The 22,734-nt window shown below is 35.3% G+C and overlaps 1 protein-coding gene across 2 annotated transcripts in view; it reads left to right on the forward strand.

The window, feature by feature from the left end:
- Positions 1–22,734, forward strand: part of LOC150105817 (uncharacterized) — a 184,433-nt gene that overhangs the window by 116,679 nt on the left and 45,020 nt on the right. The window contains exons 6-9 of one of the 2 annotated variants that reach the window (XM_090394358.1): positions 624–720; positions 6,437–6,522; positions 11,714–11,858; positions 18,899–19,071. In XM_090394358.1, the coding sequence (XP_090250484.1) occupies positions 624–720; positions 6,437–6,522; positions 11,714–11,858; positions 18,899–19,071 (501 nt within the window). The remainder of the gene's footprint in view (positions 1–623; positions 721–6,436; positions 6,523–11,713; positions 11,859–18,898; positions 19,072–22,734) is intronic. The other variant, XM_090394359.1, reaches the window with a different exon arrangement.

Raw genomic sequence — 22,734 nt, forward strand, 5'->3', positions numbered from 1 at the left:
ATATCTTTACTTAAACAACTGATTTTATACAGTTCTTATGATTATCGATATTTCTTCTTAAAACGAGAAAAAAAAAAGTTATATCAATTTATTCTTTATTTCAGAAATAAATCGCTCCATTTCAAAATTATGAGATCAGCTCACAGCTGTGATCATTTGTTGTAATTTCCTGCACTTCTCACTTATAATAGCATGCACTAAATACCAACAAACCATATTGCCTTACATGTGTTTTGTAATTAACAATAACACATGTAATAAATAATGTTATGGAATTAACATTACCATAACAAAACTGGTGTTGAAATTGAGTTGAGAGATCAAAAGTTAACGAATGGTTCACAAAAATGAGGCTGTATTCATATCCCTGAATGCAAAAGAATAACTGCAGTAGAACTGCAGGTGCATATAGCTAGTTCAGTAATGTTTGTCTAAAAATGAAAAAAAGAAAAATTAAAAAATGAAATTAAAAATCATCCAAATCTTATAAGTTCTAATTTTAACTTTAATTCTTATTTAATAAATGGACAAAATATTTTCTAGATCTATGTGTATAAGTACATCTTTATACATGTAGATTCAATATTTAATAGTTATTAATATAAACCAATTACCTAATTAAGTAGGAGGAAAGATCCATTAAGGTGGAAAATAGTTGATCCTGAGCCGCTGCCTCCACCGCCACCACCACCACCAACAGGATCAATTTCTGAGGGATCAGTAAGTATAGCTTGGTATTTTTAATTATATAGTTTCTAATATTGAAATAAATTGAAACAAACAATTTTTAGCAACAATATTTTTGTTAAATTAAAGGTTAGATGGGAAGGCAAAATAATTTCTTACCCTTTGAAAGTGAAGATGAAACTATGATTTATATTCTTAAAAAGATGTTACCATGAGAGACAATGAGCTCGCTGACTCTTACACAGTGAGGGGAAAATGAGTAAAGTTCTTCATTTTCTTTGTATTAAAGTTTGTGAAATTGAAACGTTTGTAAAAATTAGTGACACTTTTAGGAATGCCAATAAATTTAATTGAAGTTAACTGTCTTATTCAGAATGTGTAGCCTGTAACATATTATTGGATTCTGAATGAACAGAATTGGAATTTATTAATACCTCATTTAGAATCTAACATAATCTACCATTCCCTGAGCAAAATTTGTTTTTTTTTAAACTAATAGTCTCATGCTCATAATATGCTATTTATGTAATTTCTTTCAAGTTATGTTAATTAATATTTATTTATTTATGTATTTTTGGGATAAATTACAGTTATGAAAAGCTGTGTATTAAAATATCATTTATTTTTGAATTTAATTCCTTTAATATAATGTTAAAAACTGTAATATGTGCAATTTTAATGTATCCAGGAAATTCCTTAAGATAACACTTGATTGGTTGTTGTGAGAAATTATGCAAATTTCTCCTAGTGTGTGCCTTAGCATGAGTTGCTGTATACTATGCACAAGGCCAGTTCAATATGAGCTAAACCGGTTAGAACCAGATTTTGGTGGGAAAAGAGACAAGCGCTTGACTTGTAAGAGAGAAGAAATAAGAGCCAGGGACACAACGAGAAAGGGAGGAGGAATATAGAGAAGTGGAAAAGCAGGAAGCAAGAAGGAAGGTGGCCGATTGACATGGCGTGAACGGAATAGGAAGGACTGGGAATTGCTTTGCACTTTGACTTACCTTTTTTGGAGTTCTAATTCTATTATAATTTCCTATTGCCTTGCAGTGGAATAATGCAGGACAAGGGATAATAAGAATAAGAAAAGAAAGAAATTGGAAGTTAAGTTGAATCAGTGCAAAAGGATATATTCTCTCGAGTCTATTAATCAGTTACGGAAACAGAAGATTCCTTTAAGTTTGTGTAGTCTCAAAGTGAAAGTCAACAAGAATTTAGGTGTGTTCATAGGATTCTCGATGTGAAGAAGCTATACTGCTTATGCCAGTAAGATTATCTTTTCTATGCCTAGTGTGAAGTAGCGAACTTATTTCCGGTGAACATAATTTAATCCTTATTGCTGTATTTAACTATTCAAGATCGAATGTGTGATGTAGTGAGACATTTCCCTCTTGACGTGCCAAATATTGTACCATTTGGATTAATGGTTCAAGACTGAAAGTGTGATAGTCCGCACGGTTAGCCTAGTGGTTATGCGCTTTGCAACCATATGCCTGGGGAAGGAGTGTCCTAGGTTCGATTCCCGTCGGTGACGTGAGGAGCTGAAGGATCTTCCTCAGCCATAGCCAAATTATCCAGTCTTGGGGACAGCAGGGTTTTTTCCCTAGTTTATTCTCGGGTTTTTCATCCCGCAAAGCAGGCAAACTGGCCTTGAGAACTCAACACTACAGGCCATAGGATACACCGGGGCATAAGGCTGACCACCTTATCCTGTAAACGGAGTGAGGTCCGATGATCACTACACCCTCGACACCGCAAGGTAAAAGAGGGTATAAGGAAGATGATGACATGACTGAAAGTGTTATATAGAGAAGCCTGTTGTAAGAAAACTTAATGTAGTATTGGAAACTGAAATTTCTGCAAACTATTCTGCTAGGTTGATAGAACTTTGAAATCTTCAAATGAATGTCTGATGGTTTATATTTTATAACTGTTCTGAATACTTAAACTGAGTTGATTTTTAAACTATATTGAATAATAACTTTGATCAGAGTGAAGTTGTGATAGAAATCCTTGATAATAAGAAGAATAGAATCTGTATGTTCTATTCTTAATTATTATACTCAGCTGAGTAGTTTGCTAGTATCTCAATGAAAAATTAATTATTGTTTAACTGTATTTTCCCTACTAGAAATCTTTGCTTTGATGTATATTTATGTGACACTGCATTAAATGTTTTTATTTAAGTTCAATCTAGTGTTTGCCTGATTTCTTTCGCTGCACCGCTCATTATAATATTTCGAATCTTAGCTGGAACCTTATATAATAAAGAGAACCTCAGCCTAAAATTAAGTTAGTAATAATATAGATTGGTCGATGGTTGATTCCTCAACGTTGATCATGCAAATTTGAACATAGAGTGGTGCAGTATAAAAAAAATTTTCTTTATGTTTGGATGAAGAGTCAACCAACAGCTAGTAAACACAAAAGAGAAGGAATTTCGATCCAACAATATAGATATATTCTTCATAACAGACAATATTATTGAAATAGCATGGATGAGTAGTGCAAGCCATCTATCACCTTCATTAGCAAATGTTATAATCTAACATACTTAGAGAAGCCTTTATTGCTATATAGTAGCAGAAATTGGTTATGGTTATTTAGTTTGCAGCAAGCCAACTAAGACCAGGAGCCATATGTTGTTCCAGACATATCCTTTCCTCATAGAAGTCCTTATCCTGGTAATCATGGTCATTCTCACCAACCTAAGAACATTTAACACCTCATTTATAATAAGGTCCTATGATTAGATGATCAGATCCAACCCTTGATCCTTGTATACCCCAAGTTACATACTGCCTAAGGTAATTGTACTTCAAATGCTTGAGAAATTTATTCCTTTTACTCTCTAGATGCTGTTTCTTCATCAAAATCTAGGTTATTACCATAATTAAAATCTTAATTATGGTAATAACCTAGATGAGATGATACTAGAATATGATCATTATGGGTAATTACCCATAATGATCATCTTCTCACTACATTTCATTTATTCCAACAGTTTTTTGGATGATTGAACTTCATCAGTGAAACAGTTTCATTTCTCTTATTTCTGATAATTCTGGCATTTGTGTACAAACATAACATTCATTTCTGGATCAATAATGTCCCACTAATATCACTTCACACGTGTGACTCCTCCATGCCTTCCCAAGTCAGTGATTGCCCTCTTTCATTATCCAATCCACAAACTCTTTCTAGATCATAATGCTTTTCACCTCCACCCATACACAGATCCCAGGTTATTCCATTCCTTTGTTGTCTTCTCCAGCATCTACCCTTCTCATGCTGTCCACTCCAACACCCCATTTCCTTGTCTTGAACCCCTGTTCTCTCATTCCCTCACTCACACATGGAATTTAGAGTGTCAGAGAAAACGCAAACACAAACACACTACAGTTCAAGGAAAATTCTAAAGAGCTCTTTCATCATGTGGCCAGTAGAAGGTGAAATGATTACAGAAGAATGACTTTGCTGGATGGAGAAGATGATTAGTTGGCTAGTGCAAATGTTTAATAATCACATTGTATCATCAGAATATTTCAGGTTAGAACTAGCAGAGTGAGTGTATATCAAATACTGAGTTCATTTCAGAAGAAATACTGTATGGATAAAAAAAAAGTTGTCACATGCTATGATTGAAAATGATTCTGGTTGACATGTGGAGTGAATTGTCGCAAAGGAACAAGGATGAACACTCCATGGATATGCTTTTCCTGATTGGACAATGTTATTTCATTGATACTAGGACTTTACTGGTCTCAAATACAAATATTCATGTAGACAAGGCTGTGATTTTTCTGAACTGATGGTACCTTGTATCTAGGATCACTTATTTTTCTTTCTTTTCTTTTGAGAAAATGGTTAGTTATGATGCATAATTATGCTCTAGGCATGCACTCTATCTACCATTCATCATATTGAAATGAGAAAGTTTATCATTAACAAGATGGGACACCACTGTTTCTATCATGATGTTAAGGCTTTTCTTGATACTGAATTTTTCCACCATTGGTGTAGAATATTTTTTACTTATCAGGAATATTTTATTTTACATATACAGTAGCGAACAAATTAATCTGAACATTCACATTTTAAAGAAAAATTTTAATTTTGCAAAAAAATAAGTATAAAAATTTAACTCCAACTTTACCTAATAATTTATATATGTTCTCCTCTGTTCCTAATAAGTTCATTAATTTGCTTAGGCATGGACTCTACCAATGTACAACACATTTTTCTTATTTCTACATCTCGAAACCATAATTTTATAATGGATTGTATTAAGTTACCCTATGTATCACAATTTAAATTTTCCAAGTCTCTTTTTCACTATGGCTCACAAATTTTCTATTGAATTAATGTCAGGAGAGTTACCTGGCAACTGAAGCAATTGGATGTTGTGATTTTTGAAGAACTCTCTCACTTTTTTTGAAGTTTGACATGGAGCAAGATCCTGTTAGAAGATGAGTTCTTTGTCTTTCTGGATCTGTGGGACCACTCTTTTCTCCTATATTTTTATGTATTGGTCACTTTTCAGCATACCATTAACATGCACAGGTGATTCTGGACCATCGTAATGTGTAAAACAACCCCCGAACATCGTTTCAGCTAGATGTTTGAAGGAGCTTGAAGGTGGGCAGGAGAAGTCTGTTTGCAGCAGGGAGTATTGCTGATTTGTGAACATAGGGTACTTGCTCTCCTTAGGCAAAGAAATGACTCTCATCTATGATCTTATTCCATTTCTCAACAGTCCAATCATACACTTTTGCCCATTGGAGCCTCTCTTTATCTGCATAGCCTTCGTCAACAGTTGTTTCTTTTTTTGGGCCTGTGGGCAGTTCTCCCTGCTGCAAACAGTCTTCGACAGACTCATGTCAGAAACATTAATCCCACTAGCTACCAAGTCTCTGTTTAAGACTAGAGCAGACAATCTTGAATTAATTTTGCTTTTTCTAACTAGTAAATGATCTTGAGTAATTACGGTTTTCCTTTTCTGTCAGGAGAAAAGATACCTGTCTCCCTAAACCTCTTTAAAGTCACATTAAAAGTACTAAAACCAACACCACACACATTGGCAATTTATCTTTGAATCATGAATGTGTGCTAAGAAAGAGTTTGATTTATTTTTGAATGCTTTCTTGGAGATTTATCCATTTTATAGCTACACAAAATGAATAAAACACTACAAATGTCAACTTGTTTACACTTTTAAAAATGCACAACATTATAATAAACTTCCTAGAGACAGTTAAAGCACGCAGCACAAAATAGTGAACTAAAACCACCTGAAAATAGTAAACCAAAACAAAACTTATTGTGAACTGAAACAAAAATCAAAAACTTGGTGAAAATTTGGCTTGTTCGGATTAATTTGTTTGCTACTGTAGAAATATTTTTTTATATATCAGGTTAAATAAAAATTATTGAATTTCTGTATACTTTTCAGATTTCATTCCATAAGACTCATGGGGTTGTCTGTAGGAATGATGTGATCTTCTGCATGTTTCTCAGTACAAACACTGCTCAAGTTTATTATTATACTGACATTATAAGTGAATACTGTGAACATTGTGAACACTGTGATAACAAATCATGTAACCAAATCACTTTATTGCTGTAATTCCATAAATGTTTCTTTATAAATAAAATATTATGGCATGAACATGTATAATTTTGAGATCATCTGTGTTTATATCTGATATGCTTATTAAAATTATTTTCACTACCCTATCTCTATCAGGAAAGAAGCACTTTGTCTACTGCCAGTGATATATCAATAGTAAAAGTAAAAATATGTAATGCTGGATCCACTAGCCTAGGCTGTAGGTGAGTATGTTTTTGATTCTTTTATTACTTTTTACCAATCATTATTTTTAAAATCTCATGTTTATTATTTATAAAAAAAAACAATACTTTTAAACTATAAAGTTAGTTAATGATGTCTATATAAAGTTGCATAAAGGTTATTTACACAGTAACACAAGTAAGTTGGTGAATACAGAAGGTATGGAATTAACCTTAGAGATAAACTTTACATAGATACCTGATATGTGCAGTGTCTACAAATAGGTACTCTTGATATTGTCTGTAAAGAGATGGAGAAGCATAAAATTGACATCCTAGGATTTATGGTGACCAGATGGAATGGAGAAGGTCATTTCAAAAGACAGGATGATAAGCTAGTTGTTTATTTAGGAGGTGACTCAAAGCATCATGGGGAAGCTGTGATACTATGGCAAAAGCTTTTGATAGAGTACCTCATGATAAGTTGACAGTCAAACTAGAGCAGATGGGATTGGATATTATATTAGTGCATTGGATTGGAGACTGGCTATCTGATAGGTATCAACAAGTTGTGTATGGGGTGCAATATCCAGGAAAAGGAAAGTCACTAGTGGAGTGCCTCAGGGGTCTGTTTTAGGGCTATTACTATTTAACTTGTATATTAATGATATTGGCGAAGATTTGGATGGAGATATTCAGTTGTTTGCAGATGATGCAAAGTTGGGATGAACCATAAAGAGTAGTGAAGATGTTGTGGCCTTGCAAGAAGACTTGAATAAATTGAGTGATTGGGCAAGCAAATGGGGATGTGAGTTCAATGTTGCAAAATGTAAGGTTTTAAAATTTGGAAAACAAAGATGGGATGCAGAATTTATGCTTGGTGAGAATATATTGTTGGAAGTAGAGGAAATAAGAGATCTGGGGGTGATAGTGGATAAGGATCTAAAATTTAAGGAACACATCGCCAAAATTGTGAAGACAACACAAAGACTTCTGGGAATGATGTGGAGGACACTGACGTGTAAAAGTAGGGAGATACTTGTTCCATTGTATAAGGCTTTGATTAGGCCACACATGGACTATTGTGCCCAGATTTGGTCACCGGGTTTTCAGAAGGATGAAGAGATGTTGGAAAGGGTCCAAAGGTGACTGACTAAGGTAGTTTCTGACCTCTGGAATGTTGAGTATGAGGAAAGATTGAAAAGATGTAATTTGCAGAGTCTCGTGGAGAGAAGGAAGAGGGGAGATATGATAGAGACCTACAAGTTGGTAAGGGGTTGTTATAGGATCAATGGTGGAGAAGTTCTACAGAGAATAGTGGGAGATCAGGGGAGAACCAGAGGTCATCCCTGGAAACTGTATAAAGAGGGTGTGAGTAAGGGAGTGAGAGGCAGGTTTTTTTCGTGCAGAGTTGTGAGTGATTGGAATGCCTTGCCTGAGAGTGTGGTGTCTGCAAGGAGTTTGAATGAGTTTAAGACACAGTACGATGAGATGTGTGTGAGATAAAAGGACCTCCTAGATGAGTCTTTGACTCCATGAGGTCTTGTTTAATAATAATAATAATAATATGACAGCATGGCTCTGTGAAGGGTAGATCATGCCTCATTAACTTGCTCAAGTTTTATAACAAGGTGATTGCTGAACTGGATAAGGGTAATGGGTTTACAGTGATACTGCTGGATCTGGCAAAGGTGTTTGGCAGGATACCACATGGAATTCTAATCCGTAAACTACAACATATGGGAATGGATATAGGGTTGGTGAGATGGATAGGTGGGTGGTTGATGGAGAGATATCAAAGAGTAGTTTATTTAGGAGTAGAGTCCAAAAGACGGCCTGTGACTAGTGGTGTGCCGCAGGATTCTGTTCTTGGACCACTGCTGTTTAATCTGTTCATTAATGATATAGGGAAGGATCTAAGTGGAACAGTTCATTTGTTTGCTGATGATGCAAAGTTGGGTAGGGCAATAGTGAATTACAAGATGTCAAAATCTTGCAGGATGACTTGGATAGATTGGAGTTCTGGGATAAGGAGAATGGATGTCAATTTAATGTGACAAAATGTAAGGTTATGCATTTTGGGGTGAAAAGATTAGCAGCAGTATACCACATTGGCGGAACTGTACTCCAAGAGATTGATGAGGCCAAGGACTTGGGAGTGTTGGTGGATAGGGAGATGAAGTTTAGGGGGCACATTGCAAAAGTAGCTAAATCAGCTCATCAACTCACTTGGTTGTTGAAAAATACCTTGACGAGCAGAGACAAGCAAGTTATTGTACCTCTGTACCGAGCCTTGATAAGACCTCATCTCGACTACTGTGTCCAGATTTGGTCACCTCGGTTCCTTCTTGATGGGGAGGAGGTGGAGAGGATCCAGAGGCGAGTGACTAAGATGATAGCAGGTCTATGGAATGAACCATATGAGAACAGGTTGAAGATTTGTGGGTTGCAGAAACTAGTTGATAGGCGGAAAAGGGTAGATATGATTGAGACATTCAAATTGCTAAAGGGATTCTATAGGATTAATTCAGAGGATATTTTTGAGATCAGGACTGCTGGTGGGAGAACTAAGGGACACCTGTGGAAGCTGGGCAAGAGTGTGGTTAGCAGGGGTGTTAGAACTGGGTTCTTTACTTTTAGAGTGGTAAATGAGTGGAATAAGCTGCCAGAGTCTGTTGTGGGTGCTATGACGGTGAGCGAGTTCAAGGCAAGGTATGATAGATACTGTGAAAATGTCGTATAGTTGTGTGGACATGATGTTTAGGGCCTCCCTCGATGAGTCTAAGGACTCCCTGGAGTTGCCCGAAATAATAATAATAATAATACCCAGAAAAGTTCAGGCAAGAGCTCTTCTTGATTATAATCCTTTAATAATAAGGTACTTTGTATTAGACTTAAGGCTCAACCTACCAATGCGTCAATCATGGTAGTTTATGTTCTCCACACAGACAGGCCTGATGAAGTGAGTGAGAATTCTACAAAAACCTACAGACTGTTTTGGACTGCTACCAAGGAGAGATGTACTTTCATCTTAGGGAACTTTAATGCAAAAGTGGGAAAGAGTATGAGAATTAGGTTTGACTGTGGCATGTTTGGGCCACAGTCAATGTTTGACTGTGGCATGTTTTCCTGCGCATAGAAAACTTTCCTACGGCGAAAGATTGTTGGAATTTGCCCACATTAACAGATTAGGTATTACTAATACCTGCTTCCAGAAACACCAACAACAGACTTTTACTTGGACATCTAACATTGATAGGACAAGTATGCATATTTTCAATCATAGCATGTGACAACTTTTTTTGCATATGTGAAGGATCCAAAATTAAGACTGAAGGTGTATGAACAAGTAAAGGATGAACAAGTAAAGGATGAACAAGTAACAGGGGAGAGTGGACTTCCCATTGCAGTTATTTCAACTTGACTGTTAACCTTATTCTGACAAATAAAATATCCAGAGTGCATAACAAAATTGAATAGTTTCACTGTATCCTGTGGAAATGATTCTGAAAGTAGATGCAGTGTATCCTCAAGAGGAATATTTGTGAAGAGAGAGAATTCTATATCAAAGCTAACCATTATATTAGCGAGTTGTAGGGAAACATTTTTTACATTATCTAGAAAATCAGCAAACATTTTTATAAATGAACAGGAGTTGTCAATCTGAGCTTTCAGGTGTGCTAAAAATTTGGCTATTCAATAAGTAGGTGAATCTGTACAATTGACAATTGGACAAAGAGGAATGTCTTTCTTGTGTATCTTGGATAAGTTATAAAACCTAGAGGTTCTAGCAAAATAACTTCTAAGTTTTTCTATGGTGTCTCCATCAAGGCTTACAACTTTATCTAGTAAAGAGCTGAAGAAATTGAAGTTAATTGAAGAAACCTCTCATGGCACAAGTATCTCTTAAACAATAAGTTCATGTCAAGTCTATGGTTTGTTCAGTATGAGGAGAGATTGAGGAAATGCAACTTACAGAGCCTTGTTAATTGAAGAAGAAGAGGGGACATGACTGAGACATATAAGTTGGTGAGGGGTTGTTACCAGATTAATGTGGAGAAGATAGCAAAAACTTCATAGAGTGGAGGGTGACAAGGGCAGAACTAGAGGCCATCCATGGAAGCTATATAAGGAAGGTGTGAGCAGGGGAGTAAGAAGCAAGTTCTTTGCATGAAGAGTAATCAGTGAGTGGAATGCATTACCTGAAAGTGTGGTGATTGTGGAAACTTTGAATTAGTTCTACTCAGTTCAATGTTCTTTTAGCATGAGAGAGTATAGACCTCCCATAACGAGTCCTTTGACTCTTTTTTTTAGCTCAAATAATAATAATAATAATAATAAAGTCTCTCTGCTTCAACAAACTCTGCCATATGCTCTCCTCTTTCATTTCTATGATCTATTCTCCATGGACCCACATATTTCTTTCCATGGCCTTGAACCAATTTTGGCATTGAAATCCCCACATATTATTACATACATGCTTATATCTTTTAAGCTGTCTTTTATTTGCTTGTAGAAATTTTTTATTGTTTCATTATTAGCTATGGAAGTTGTACACAGAAGACTATTTTTAATGTTTCTATTTTTCCCACTTCAACAATTGGTTTTCCTAGTCTTTCTTGGAAAATGTTGAAAGATAGATATTTTTGGTTTGTTTTGGTCCAACTATGAATCCCACTGCACCAACATTGTTAATAAGTTAATAAGCAGTATAGCTAAGGTACACACATGCTCTTCATTCTTAGTATGTGTATGCTGTCACAAGGAGAACTATTAGGTGATACTGTGGAGTGTAGACACTTAGAATGTGATTTGTTCACATGCTTTTGGTGATTTACATATCTCAATTGAAATGTTTAATTTCCCTTTCTCGTTTCCTTTCCATTTTTTAATATTTAATTTAATTTAATTTAATTAAAATGTTCCCATTTTGGACTGTAGATACCCAAATGCTTTTCAGGTTCCTCACTACATTTATAATACAAATAGTCATTATAACTGTATTTTGTATTATAAATGTAATATAATATATTATAGTCTACATCTGTTAAAATAATTTAGGTTGTGAAGTGCTATGCTTTATCTAGAATAGAATAACTTCTTATAAAAAATAACCTCTGATCTTGAAATACTTATTTTTGCTTACAGGGAGCAAACTGTATCACTAATTATGCTAATGATGTGTACATTTATTTCTGTCTTAAATTGTACATGTATATTTTTATTCATTTAGCATTGCCAAAGGTCCTCCAGAAATTCCTGGAATTTACATGTGTACAGTCAAGAAGGGTGGGTTGGCAGAGAAAGCAGGTCTTGACGTTGGTGATCAAATTCTTGAACTGAATGGACACAGCTTTCTCATCATAAAACTAGTCGAGGTAACTGTTTTTATGCAGTAGATTTATTTCAACACTATTCTATATTTGATAGATTTTTCAATTGTGTGTGCTTGTTGAAAGATATAATTTTTCAATTGTGTTGCTTCTTGATACTTTTAAAAACTTGCCAAAAATCTTAGAGATAATTTTCTTGTATTAATGATGAATAAATTAATTCAAAATAAAGTAATCCTTCAGTTATTCAATCACATTGGCAAATCAATTTACTGGTCAGATTATTGAACAGGTTGTGTGTGATGGAGCAGTGTCTCAAAAAATAAGGGTAACATGGCATTCCCCAGAGTTCTGTTCTTGCCCTCCCCCCAGCTGTTTAACTTGTTTGTAAATGATATATCTTGCAGATGGACTGGGGATCTTCAGTTATTTTCTGATGATGCAAAGTTGGGAAGAATTATAAGTAGTAGAAGTGCTGATGCTGAATCCCTTCAGGAAGATTTGAATAGACTTTTTACTTGGACAAAAGAGTGGGGTTGTAGATAAATATCAATACGTGCAAGGTGTTGCATTTTGGAGTGCAGAAATATAAGGCTGTGTACTATATCAATGGTGCCATACTGCAGAAAGTGGATGAGATTAGAGATTTGGGAGCGATAGTTGACAGTAAACTATCACTCCCAAAGAGGGCATATTGCTAGTGTTGCAAAGGTTGCACATTATAGTGCTGCTATGATAAGAAGTACTCTAACATGCAAGGATAAGGGAGTGGTTGTGCCACTGTATAAGGCACTGGTCAGGCCACATTTGGACTATTGTGCTCAGATCTGGTCACCTGGTTTTCAATGTGATATGGAGACACTGGAGAGAGTCCAGAGATAAGTGACTAAGACAATATCAGGAATTTGGAATGCTGGCTATGGAGAGATTTTAAAGAGATGTTGATTGCAGACTTTGGTGGATAGGAGGAAGAGAGGTGATATGATTAAAGATGTTTAAGTTAGTGAGAGGATTTTATCAGATTAATGCAGAGGGGATTATAAAAAGAGTAGAGGGGAAGAACCAGAGGTCATTCCTGGAAGTTATGTAAAAGTGTGATGAAGAAGGGTGTGAGGAGCAGATTTTTTACATGGAGAATCGTCAATGAATAGAATGCATTATCAGAATATGTTGTTAATGCAAGGAGTGTTAAGGACTTAAGATTCTATATGATAAATATGTTGTCAGTTGAATGAACCTCCCACGATGAGTCTGTTGACTCCATGGAGGGTGTAATAATAATAATAATAATAATAACAACATACAGCTATACACATTAGAAGCTTGCTATAGCTGTATATGTAGCATATGTTGTGTGCGTGCATGCATGCATGCGTGTGTGCGCGCATGTATGCATGCTTTATTGTGTAAATATTATTATTATTCAGGTGTCTCCATGGTATCAAAAGACTCATCAAGGGAGAACCACACTAACCTTTATACATGTACACACAATACCTAGCATGCCTCTCCTTAAACTCATTCACTTTCAGGCATCCACAACTATTTCTGGCAATGCATTCTACTCATTCACTCTCCAAGCAAAAAATCTAGTTGCACACCTTCTTTACTAACACCATCCATGGGTGATCAATAGTTTTCTCTTTATTTGTCACATACTGAAAAATTTCTTTCCATTTTCTGGGAGTTGTAGTGCTGCATGTGGCTTACAGATAAATCTTTTTACTAATTTTTTAATACAGATAATATTAATTTAATAAATATTAGTAATTTTAGTAATTATGATTGGTAGTATATTATTTACTTTTAGACTCTGTAGTTTAATATGTTTATTTGTTTGTGAATTGCATTATACAATATCATTTTAAAAAGTATTTTACATGGTACCAATGCATAGGAGGAAATGTGACCAAGGCTTCCTTATTCACTAAGTTTAACATGAGGGATTTCATGCAGTATAGTGTATTCAATATATTAACTGCCAAGAGTAAATAGTTTATAGTATGAAAGCAAGAGTAGAGAAAGAGAGAGAGAGGATATGTCAGTAATTATTATTATTACCCTAAGAGGTCCTTTTATCATACACACAGCTCATCATCAGATAAATACTTTCAATTATCTTGGATGTGAAATATCATATGGAGAAAAAGATATAAAATTAAAAACTTCAAAATTTTTAAGGATTGTAGGCCTGATAAATAGAACACTCAATCCAAATATAGTACAAAAAGAAACACGCTTGAAAATATACAATACTTTAGCAGTGCCCACATTATTATATGGCAATGAAATTTGGGCAATAAACAAAGAATAAAAACAAGTAAACTGAAATTTATGAGAAGAACAACAAAATACACATTATTAGACCAAAAAAAAGAATGAATCATTCTAAAAAGAACTAAAAACAAAATCAATAGAAGAAAAAACTAAACAATCATAATAAAAAAATGGATAGAACATGTAAACCGAATGGCCAACACCCAATATCCTAAACAAATACTAAAATATAAGCCAACTGGAAAGAGAAGGCGGGGTAGACCTTAAAAAAGGATATTGGAGGGATAATGAGACCGGAACAGACCAATATGGTCTATTCCTCTGCAGACACCACACTCTCAGGCAAGGCATTATTCCAATCATTCACAACTCTGCATGCAAAAACCTGCTTCTCACTTCCCTGCTCACACCCTCCTTATACAGCTTACAGGGATGACCTCCAGTTCTCCCCCGATCTCCCACTGTTTTCTGCAGAACCTCTCCAACATTGATCCTATAACAACCCCTTACTAACTTGTAGGTCTCTATCACCTTGCACACACCTGATAGATGAGTATAAGAAATGCAAATTTTATCGAAAGTGGGAGGATGGAGTAACTAATAATAGTGCCTTAACAAAAGTATCAGTTAATGAATCCATTCACTGATACTTTTGTTAAGGAATCAAAAGCTTCAGAAAACTAAATCACACCTAAAGGGAAAAGTAGCCACCAGCTTACTTTATCTGTGGTAGAAGTATAATGTAGAGTAATTTAATTTAATCCAAAGAATGCAAGAAGGACAGTTGGGGCAGTTGAGTGGTTAATATAGGTGCTATTGCTATTTCTGTAATATCTGCATTTCTTATTAAAAGAAGTGTCTTATCCTTCATGGCTATGACTATTCAGGATTCTAACTTAGAAAATGCTGACTAGTCAAGATTATAAAAAAATACTTAAATGAAATTATACTTAGAGTATTAATTACCAACTGATGAACTCTACACATTTAATAATGTGTAGGTCATTATACTAACTATAGATGTTAAATTCTCTCTCTCTCTCTCTCTCTCTCTCTCTCTCTCTCCACCATACACCCCTCTTTCTCTATACAGTTATAGATAACAAATATATGGGTTAGGGGAAGATGGAAGGTTCTTATAAGGATATATACTATATATCCAGTATTATATATTCATGTTTAGGTAAAATCCGCATTAACTTCCTCAAATATAAAGTAAAACATTGGAAGTGGCTTTGCGTCCTTGCAGTTCTGACTGTTTGCAACTTTCATGATACTATAATAAAAGTCCTGTTACCAGAGATAGCTGTTTCAGTTTTTTAAGTAGCAGGTAGGAACATGTGATATTAATGACACTGCATATTGAAATTTTTAATTGTGGGTGGCACAAAGAAAGGTATCAAAGACAAAATATGTTATATTCATGTTAAAGTTCACTCCTCATGCAAGGTTCAGTAAGCATAATATATTTCATTTAATATCATAAGATGTTTAATGAATATATCACTTTTTAATTTAAATGCAAAGCATTTTTGGCAGCACTGAGTTGACATCCATTATCATTTGCTCATAGCACTAGACCATTTAGCTTCATCTGAAGAATGCCATTAGAATTGTTCTTGATTGCTCACCTAACTTAACATCATTGGCAAAAAAATTAGATATCTTTATTCAAGTCTCTTCAATGTCATATATACAAATTGAAGTCATGGTCTTAGTCATGAAGTAACCACAAGGTACCCTTAGTCTCTTAGACTACTTCTCCATACACTGCTGTTGGTCAGCCACTCTCTTGTCCATTTGACTAATTTATTTTCAATTCCCAACTGTTTCAGTTTATACAATAACCTTCCCTGTTATAGCATGGCATTATATGAATAATGTCATGCTATTTCTTGCAGAGTATTGATTCTCTATTTGATCTGTGATCAGTTCTTCCAAGACTCAGATTGCCACTCCAAAGATACTAGTTGAATTTGCTGCTACTGTTTGTCACAATCCTTACAATAAATGATATTGTTTTCTTTCCATTCCTTTGAGATTATTCTGCTTGTTTTGAGATTCGAACTGAGCCATCAAATCAAAATACATTATTGACTAAAAGTGCTGTGAAATCTCTTGCACCTCTAGCTTCTCTGCAGTTTCTGTTTATTGCGATATAACAGATCCTAGTTACTTACTAGTTCAACTCTATTTCTTCAGTTTTGAAAATTTATTTCCAAAATGAACTCTTTTATAAAAGTTTGTAAAAAAAAATGATTCTCTCAAAAATATAAACAATGCTTGTCATTTTAAGATGGTTTGAACTTTACAGTTTTAAGAGTTCTACACAGTTTGAAAGAAAAAACCTGAATGTTTTTATTAATGTATGTGGATACTTTTAATTTCGATAGCAATTCTAATTTATTATCTCATCCTTAGACTTATGTGATACTTTTAATGAATATTAAATAGCACCTAAAAAGAGTGATATCTTAAATATTGAGTTCAGTTTAAATTCCACATGGATACTGTTGGCCAATTATTTTTAACTGAGTTTAAACCTCTACTAATTTCACATACATTATGGTACACTTCATCAGAAGAGTGAAATAAAAATCCACTATGAAGTTATATAACAAGCAAATTAAGAAACATTAACACAGAATATTTGAAAAAAATTAACATTAACATTAGTATGCAGCTCATGTTGTATTATGATGGCTAGCAATGTGATGAAAAGAGCTTCCGAGATATGTAAGTTTTTTATGAAAGATGACCAAACCTGATGCAGGATCTTGTGTACTCCCAGTTTTTGAGTTGGTGAATGGAGAGTTTTAGGAGATCAAAGGAGACCACATGTGAAATTTGTGGGACTGATGGATCAGTCCAGTCAGGAGAGAAAGGCATTTTGAGGATGTAGAGAATAAAAGTAAACAAATTAGGGCTATCAGCACATAGAATGCAGACAAAACATTAAGTACTTTGTCCCAAGTGGCCTATATTGAGTATAATTTCTTCACTGGAGCATTCAAAGAGGCATCAGAAATTATAAAAATTCCTCATCAGTGCAACAGAAACAAGGTATGATTCCTATATAAAGTTACAAGAACATTAGATGAGGGAAAGGCATATACTGCAATTTTCTTAGACTTGCCGAAGGCATTTGACAGGGTGCCACATGATAAGCTGATATTTAAGTTGCAGCACATGGGTCTGGATGTCAGATTGGTCAACTGGATTCAGGATTGGCTGTCTGATAGGTATCAGAGAGTTGTGTATGGTGGAGCAGTTTCCAGGAGGCAGAGGGTTACAAGTGGGGTCCCACAGGGCTCAGTACTAGGACCTATATTGTTTAACCTTTATATCAATGACATAGCCAGTGGATTGCAGGGGGATATTCAGTTGTTTGCGGATGATGCGAAGCTGGGAAGGATTATTAGTAATAGTGCAGATGTGGTAGCCCTGCAAGAGGATTTAAATAAGCTAGATAGATGGGCAAATGAATGGGGGTGTCAGTTTAATGCAGCAAAATGTAAGGTCTTGAGGTTTGGGAAACATCGATGGGATGCTGCATACTCTATGGGAGGAGTTATACTGGAGGAAGTAGGGAAGACAAGAGATCTGGGGTTGATGATTGATAGAAACCTGAAGTTTAGGGGACATATTGCAAAGGTGGTGAAGGTAACACAGAGGATTGCTGCTATTATGAGAAGGACACTGACTTGCAGAGATAAGAGGGTTATCATTCCATTGTATAAGTCTCTGATCAGACCACACTTGGACTATTGTTCTCAGATTTGGTCCCCAGGATTTGAAGGGGATAAATTAACTGTGGAAAGGATACAAAGACGGATGACAAAGATGGTTTCAGGACTGTACAAGGATAGTTATGAGGATCGGCTGAGAGAATGTGGACTGCAGAGTTTGGTGGATAGAAGAAGGAGAGGTGATATGATTGAGACTTTTAAACTGTTGAGAGGTGGTTACAGGGTTGACACTGGGGAGTTCTTTCGCTTGGTTGAACAGCGGGAAGGAGTGATGACAAGAGGCCAACCCTGGAAGTTACGAAAGGAAACTGTGAGCAAGAGGGTAAGGAGTGGTTTCTTTGTGTGGAGGGTGGTTGAGCTGTGGAATGCATTGCCTGATGGAGTGGTGGGAGCGAGAACGGTCAGTGAGTTTAAAGAGTGGTATGATAGACTTTGTGTTTCTCAGGGGGGAACCTCCCCTCGATGAGTCTTGACAGACTTTATGTCTTAGGAAGGACCTCCCTCGATGAGTCTTTTGACTCCTTGGAGGCCTGAATAATAATAATAATAATAATAATAATAATAATAATCAGGTTTGGTATCATCTTTCATCAAAAATCCTACTCAGACAGATCCCAGATCCTCATCTTATCACATTGCTAGCTATTATAATACATAATACATGTCAATCTTTACTAAATGGTCTGTTGTGCTACTGTTTACCGTTTCTATGTAATTTGCTTGTTGTTTAATTCAGTAATGGTATTTTTCTGTTTCACTCTCCTGATAAAGTGTAATATAATGTACACGAAACTAGTAAAGTTTTAAAATCAATAAAAAATAATTGGTCAACAAATAGTCTCCATGTGAAATTTATACTGGATTCATTGTTCAGTTGTTCGTTGTTCCCCCATCCACAGAAACCAGAAAGTTTTTATTATGAATATAGGGAACTAAGCTAAAATTAAGCATTTTTGAATAAAACAGAAATATGCATAACTTTAAATTATGATAGCATGTGTCAGTGAGTGTGTACACATATACATACATACTTATATTATTAACTTTTTTTAATTACAGGCTGTTTCAATGATAAAATCATCAAAAGAGCTCAATTTAATTGTTAAAAAAGGTGCTGGTCTTTGTTTATTCAATGATGAAGGATTCTGCCAACAGAAGCAAATAAATGGTCACAGACATGAAGCACAAGACACTGAAAAGAAGTGTACATGTGGAAAGGAATCGAGTGAGAAGTATGTTTTATGACATAATTGAGTAAGAAAATTGTAATTTATTTACTTATTTATAGCCTGTTTGAGTCGGGATTGCCACAATATCAAGAACTGTCATGCATACCATACTAATACACCATAGTACTTTTCCCAATCCAAATATGTAATTGGGAGGAGTACGAGATTGTGTTGAAAAGTTGTGATAATCACCATGAAGGAATTGAGATAGAACCATGTAACTGAAATATTACTTTACATATTCCCCACAAAATGTTATACACTTGTTACAACACTGCATCATTTGCAATCCTCTGAGAAAAAAAATCTTTCCCTTGTTGCGCAAATCAGTCCTTAGCTGCAGATATGATGTCATCATCTGTGATAAATTTTGTTCAAATGTTTCTTTAAATTTGGGAATAGGAAATAGTCAGATGGAGCCAGGTCTGGCAAATAGGGCGGGTGAGGCAGACATTGAAAGCCCAAGTTTTGTATTGTCTGGGGTTTCATGAGCAGTGTGAGCAGGTGCATTGTCCTGCAAAAGCAACACGCCTCTGTTCAGTTTCCTGCAGCATTTTTCCTTCAGTACCTCCTTCAATACCTTCACAGCTGTTGAATAAACTGCTACTGTAACAGTTTCACATTTTTTGAGTACTTGGTAAGTATTACACATCCATATCCCAAAAGACAATGGCAAGAACCTTCCCTACTGACTTTTGGGTTCAGAACTTTTTTGGCTGTGGATAACCTTTCTGTCTCCCTCCATTGACTGTTGTTTGGTCTTTAGATCATAGTGATGAAGCCATGTTTCCTCAACAGTCACAATATGAACCAAAAAATTTGCACCTGATTTCTCAAAATGACCCAAAATCCCTAAGATGAGAGCACACATTCTCTCTTTTTGGTCAACATTCAAACATTTGAGGACCCACTTTGCTGAGAGCTTTTGCATGTCCAGATGTTGGTGAATAATGACTCCAACTCATTCCTTGAATATCCCTAGAGTCTTTGCAATGTTTTTGGCTGGTATTCGTTTATCATAAGGGATCATGGCATGCACTGCATCGATGTTTTCAAGTGTGATTGCTGTGACAGGTGTTCCTGACCTGGGGACATCCAATGTCCCAGGATGGCAACTGTTGGATATGCTAGGGCACAGTCCCTCTGAAGTCTGACACAAAGTTTGGTGAATCTCAGTTGCAGACTTTTCTTACAGCACAAAAAAGCTTGATGATGGTCCACACCTCTGTGTCTTCAAATTTCTTAAAAACCTCCGACATGTCTTTTTATATATCCTAAAAGAAACATAACAAATTATTACAATTTGGTGTTTGGTGAAACATGGGGATTAAAGGATTTTAAGATATGTTCTTTCTTGTGGTTATATCAATTGCTTTAATATCGTTTTTGTTCTAGGTGTTTATCTGAACTTTTCTGCCACCCCCCCGTATTATTATTATTATTACAATGGAACTGCCACTGAATCCAAAGACTCATCACAGGAGACCCAAATTATCCACACAATATCTGCTGTACCTCTCCTTAAACACACTGCAAGAATAACAACAACAACAGTGCACTCTCAATAGACTCAAGCAATCTTTTCCACTCATTCATTTACTACTCTCTAAGTAAAAAATCTAGTCCTTTGGCCTTTACTAAAAACACTCTTATGCAATTTCTAGGGATGATCCCTTGTTTTGCCACCTTTACCCAAGTGCTGTATAAACTAGAACTGTGTAAACAGGATATGAGCAGGAGAATGAGGAGCAGGTTTTTTCCATGGAGAGTGGTTAATGAATGGAATAAATTGTCGGAAAGCATAGTGACTGCAGAAATTATGAAAATGAGTTTTAAGTGTTTCAGTTCATGTGCAGCTATATGTGTTGCTATGGAACATCTCATGATGAGTCTAGACTCTATAGCGGTGTGATAATAATAATAGGCATTCCATATTTCTTATATTACCTTTGCAACTTACCTCCAAACTCTCTTCAGATTTCACTCATCTTCATGATATCAGGTGACCAAATCTGCTGTCCATAAGTAACTCAGAAGTGTCTGATTGAGGCTTTACAATGGCTTTATATACTTATCTTTTCTCATTGGTGTCTTCCTCACCAGTAGAACAATCTTTTGTGTTACCTTCATTTACAATTTGTAATGTATTCATCCAGTGAAGTTCATTTTCTTATCAACTAATTCCTTGCCTCCTCAACTTCTTGCAGTACTACCAATATAGAATTGGTATCAATTATCCTCTGTCAAAAGTCAGTCAAGGTAGTGATTCCATAAGCAAAGTACTGCAGAATCACTGACTATTGTTATTACAATAATTCTTCCTGACAGGCCACTTTTATTCAACAGAGATATTCAGCATGACACAGCCTGCAAAATTTGTAGTATTAAATCCTATTGGTGATATGATAGAAAAACTTGGAAAATTGCAAAAAATGTCAAAAAAGCATCAACTTTTATTTTTTTCCATTCAATCATCCCTGCAGACTTTAGTACAGGTTGCATTATTCGATCAGTATCAACCAAATTTAGAAGATAAATATAAATTACTTTGTGTCCTGAGAAATTCAGTCCAATTGACCAAAAATGAAGGGGAGATTATATAAGTGGTCACTTCTTCTGAAGACACACTGCAATTTGTATCATTCAACCATTTCCAACCAGCTTGGGAATACTGTTGTTGCTTACTTTGGCTTCCCTTGAGAACTTCAGCCCTATTGGACAGAAATGATAGGAATGTGTGGAAGAGTCAAGAAAGTAAGAGGCTAGCAACTGAGGTAATTTTAAGGCTGCAGAATTTGGATTGTAAGGATAGATAGGTTGAGCGATATAAATTACTGAGTAGTAAATAGGAGAAGAAAGGATCATATGATCACAGTATATATTTATGTTTGTGTCAACACATACACACGGTACTGATGTGCTGCAGGTTTTACAACCTCTCATGTTAAAAAAATATGATTTATTGACCATTTTATGAATAATGTTAACCATTATTAACCATTATATATATATATATATATATATATATATATATATATATATATATATATATATATACACACACACACACTAGTGGTGATGGTGGTTGGCAGTGGATGGCGTTGGTGTAGTTGTGGTCAGTTGGTGGATTGAGTAGTGGAGACAGAGTTGTAGAGCAGGTGCTCTCCCTCGATGAGTCTTGGACTCCCTGGAGGTGTCAATTAATAATAATAATTATTATTATTATTCTTCACATTATTTGCAAAATCATGCCTTTCATTAAACTCATTTACATTGACAATGCACTCCTCTTCTAAATCTAATCTAGAAAACTAAATCTTCAGCTAGCCATATACTCTTATTCAATTTTCAGGAATGACTTCTCGTTCTCTCTCTCTCTCTTCCTGCTATATATTTAAAAATTACTTTGGCTTCTCTCCTTTTAAACTTCTATTATAACTAGTAAGGCTATTATAACTAGTAAGCTTCAAAATATTCTCATAAGCACTTCACAGAGCCATCACCTTCATCACCTGCTTTAGAATCCTCACATCACACTTCATCTCCAAGAAACTTAGAAAATCAAATCTGAGCACAGTAGTTCATATATGTTGTAACAAAACCTTATAAAGAGGGACAGTAACTTCCTTATCTCAACTCATTCTGAAAGTCAACTCCATGTCCACC

Source organism: Typopeltis vanoorti, chromosome 6 (genome assembly GCF_054136105.1).
Source record: "Typopeltis vanoorti isolate ZY-2024b chromosome 6, IOZ_Tvanoo_1.0, whole genome shotgun sequence".
NCBI lineage: Eukaryota > Metazoa > Arthropoda > Arachnida > Uropygi > Thelyphonidae > Typopeltis > Typopeltis vanoorti.